This window comes from Helobdella robusta, assembly GCF_000326865.2.
Source record: "Helobdella robusta unplaced genomic scaffold HELROscaffold_23, whole genome shotgun sequence".
In the NCBI taxonomy this organism is placed as follows: Eukaryota; Metazoa; Annelida; class Clitellata; order Rhynchobdellida; family Glossiphoniidae; genus Helobdella; species Helobdella robusta.
In genome coordinates this window covers 416,371-420,322 of record NW_008704216.1, presented here as the reverse complement: position 1 = coordinate 420,322, position 3,952 = coordinate 416,371, and the positions used below count along the sequence as shown (strand labels likewise).

The 3,952-nt window shown below is 31.4% G+C and overlaps 1 protein-coding gene across 1 annotated transcript in view; it reads left to right on the top strand.

Annotated features, from left to right (window-relative positions):
- The first annotated feature begins 1,204 nt into the window (after positions 1-1,204).
- Positions 1,205-3,952, top strand: part of HELRODRAFT_111583 (hypothetical protein) — a 5,626-nt gene continuing 2,878 nt past the window's right edge. Inside the window, exons 1-4 of the mRNA XM_009018876.1 lie at positions 1,205-1,251; positions 1,772-1,964; positions 3,054-3,280; positions 3,614-3,756. Coding sequence (XP_009017124.1) covers positions 3,097-3,280; positions 3,614-3,756 — 327 coding nt within the window. The 5' untranslated portion in view covers positions 1,205-1,251; positions 1,772-1,964; positions 3,054-3,096. The remainder of the gene's footprint in view (positions 1,252-1,771; positions 1,965-3,053; positions 3,281-3,613; positions 3,757-3,952) is intronic.

The window sequence follows — 3,952 nt, the reverse complement described above, 5'->3', positions numbered from 1 at the left end:
CAGAAAATACAAATTATGTTTCTAGTGTTCTATATAAATTATACACCTTTGAATGTAATGGTCCTTGAATAATTCACAATTAAAAACCAACACATACATTTATGTGTGTTTCCAATAAAAAAATAAAAAGTTCTTGTGCATATTTTCATTACAAAAACCATTTTTCATAATATAATTCTATACTCTTGGACCTTTACATATAATATCTGAAAAGAGTATATTCGTTTTTGATTTATTAGCTAAAATGTTATTTAATCGTCTATTGTTAGTATTGAAATAGTTATTGAAAATATGCGGAAGCTTATTAGTTAGCTGCCTATACACAAAAACGGCGATGCATTACAAGTTCAATTTATTGAAATCTAAATTGTTGTTGTGAATAGTTGATGAGTGTGGGCTTGTTTTCTTGACAACGTGATGATCCTGATTGCCCTTTTCATCAGTATCATGATAGGATGGGTGGTTGATTGGTATGCACTGGCCCAAACTACATTGCAGTACGTACATACATACATACATACATACATACATGTGCAATTAACGACAAATCAAAGTGTTAATCCATTTGTTACTTGATGTTTGACGGTTCAGTGTCACTCATCATGTTTTGGTTTTAACATACATACATACATACATACATACATGCATACATACATACATACATACATACATACATACATACATACATACATACATACATACATACATACATACATACATACATACATACATACATACACAAAAAGCAAATATACTCACGCATACACATACACGTACACCAATACAAACACATACACACATGCATGACACACAACACGTATATAAGCTGAGCAATGGACAAAGCCTTTTGCTTTAGAAGCAAGTAAGCCTCGTGCAAATGAATACATGCACGTACATCCATCCTTACACGCGAATATATAAATACATACATCCATACATCCATCCATACATACATACATACATACATACATACATACATACATACATACATACATACATACATACATACATACATACATACATACATACATACATACATACATACATACATACGTACATACGTACATACATACATACATACATACATACATACATACATACATACATACATACATACATACATACATACATACATACATACATACATACTTACATACATACGTATATAGACAATCACGTGTTCCTCATTCTCTGGTGGAAAAATTGAAACATATGGAAGAAAATAGGCTCGAAGCATGCCTGCGTGGAAATGTTTTAAAATTTTTGATTAAATGTAATCTAAATTAATTATTTAATTGAGTAATAAATTTGTTTTGCTGGTCTGCGGATTTCTACAATTTAGAATCTATATACAATAAATTTAATTAAACGTCCATCTGTTTGTTTGTTTGTTTGCTTGCTTGCCTATTAGTTTGTATTTATGTATAAATACAAACGTATGCGTGTGTATGCATTTGTATATGTGTATATGGTTATGAATATTTGAATGTATGTCTGCATGGTCTTATAAATATTTGTACATATGTCTCTACATGTTTGAGAATGTACGTTTTATCAATTCGCAATTGTATATTTTTAAAATGTTAAGTGGCGAATTATGAATTATATATATATATATATATTTAAATATATATATTAACTGATTAATTATTCAATTAACTAATTAGCTAAATAACATTGAATGTTAGTAGGTAGAAGTTATTCGGTTTGAACAATAATTATTAATTTTAATTAATTAATTAAAATATTATTAATAATTATCTATAAATAGATAGACAAAAATAACTTATTTTAATTAATGGTGTAAAAGAACTAAAGCAAAAAAGTTTACAATTATATATATATATACATACATTCATTCATACATACATACATACATAAAAATATACATAAATACATACATACATACAAACATACTTACATACAAACATACATACATACAAACAAAATATATATATAGAGAGGTTAGATTCATTCGTTCATCTGTCTGTTTAATTATTTTGAAATTAATAGTGAAAATATTTAATAATATTTTGAAGATTGTAATGCTCTTTCGTTCTTTTATTCATTCACTAACTCCTTAATTCATCTGTTTATCCATTCATCTATTATTTGTTCGTTCATTCATTCATTCATTTATTCATTCATTCATTCATTCATTCATTCATTCATTCATTCATTCATTCATTCATTCATTCATTCATTCATTCATTCATTCATTCATTCATTCATTCATTCATTCATTCATTCATTCATTCATTCATTCATTCATTCATTCATTCATTCATTCATTCATTCATTCATTCATTCATTCATTCATTCATTCATTCATTCATTCATTCATTCATTCATTCATTCATTCATTCATTCATTCATTCATTCATTCATTCATTCATTCATTCATTCATTCATTCATTCATTCATTCATTCATTCATTCATTCATTCATTCATTCATTCATTCATTCATTCATTCATTCATTCATTCATTCATTCATTCATTCATTCATTCATTCGTACATACATCTATTCGGAATATTAATTTTACATGCAAGCATATTGACGAGCTGCAGTGTGAATTAATTCTGTAGGAACATATGGAACTTTATTCAATAACAATTGCGTGTTTTTCTCTTGTCGTCGTCACTGTCATCACTATCATCATCATCATCATCATCATCATTATCATCATCATCATCATCATCATCATCTTCATCATCATCATCTTCATCATCATCTTCATCACTATCATCTTCATCATCATCTTCTTCTTCATCATCATCTTCATCATCATCATCTTCATCACCATCATCTTCATCATCATCATCTTCATCATCATCATCTTCATCATCATCATCTTCATCATCATCTTCATCACCACCATCTTCATCATCATCATCTTCATCATCATCATCTTCTTCATCATCATCATCCTCATCATCATCACTATCTTCATCATCACCATTATCATCATTATTATCCTATTGGTCATCACCACCATTATCATCTTCCATCTAATCACAGCCATTAATCGTCGTTGTTGTTACTATTGCAGATTCTTTTACTCATCTTCATCTTGGTCAGGGGCTGAAGCAAAGATGAACTCCTACTCAAACCACCCATCGTCAACACTCTCAAGTCATCACACGTCATCATCGACGATGACGTCATCCTCCTCGGCCACAGCAGCCACAACACACGACCAGCAGCAGCAGCAGCAGCGACGACATAAAGATGCCGCCGATCAAAATTTCGATTACATGTTCAAGTTGTTGATTATTGGTTGGTTGGCCGGTCAATTGATTGGTTGGTTGGATGGCTGGTTGGTTAGTTGGTTGGCTGGTTGGTTGATTAATTGGTTGGATGTTTAGTTGAATAATTGTCTGACCAACCGACTGACCGATTAATCATTGCCGACTAATTAGGCGCCTATAATAAAAGCAAGTAAGAATAACACAATTAATAACAACAACAACTACTACTACTACCACTACTACTACTTCTACTTCTACTAACATCATCAACAACAACAATAATAGTAATAATAACAACAACACCGCTATCATCATCATCATCATCATCATCATCATCATCATCATCATCATCATCATGAAGGAAACAGCAGCGTCGGAAAGACCTCTTTCCTGTTCCGGTATGCCGACAATTCCTTTACCTCTGCGTTCGTCAGCACAGTTGGCATCGACTTCAAGGTCAAGACTGTCTTCAGGCAAGAGAAAAGGGTCAAGCTGCAAATCTGGGTCAGTTCATGATGATGATGATGATGATGATGGTGGTGGTGGTGGTGATGATGATGATGATGTTTGTGATAGTGACGATGAGGATGACGGCGATAAGGGTGATGGTGATGATGATGGTGATGAAGATACTGGTGGTGATGATGAAGATTTGGTTAGAATAATAGTGATGATTGCTGTAATAATTATATTGTGACCT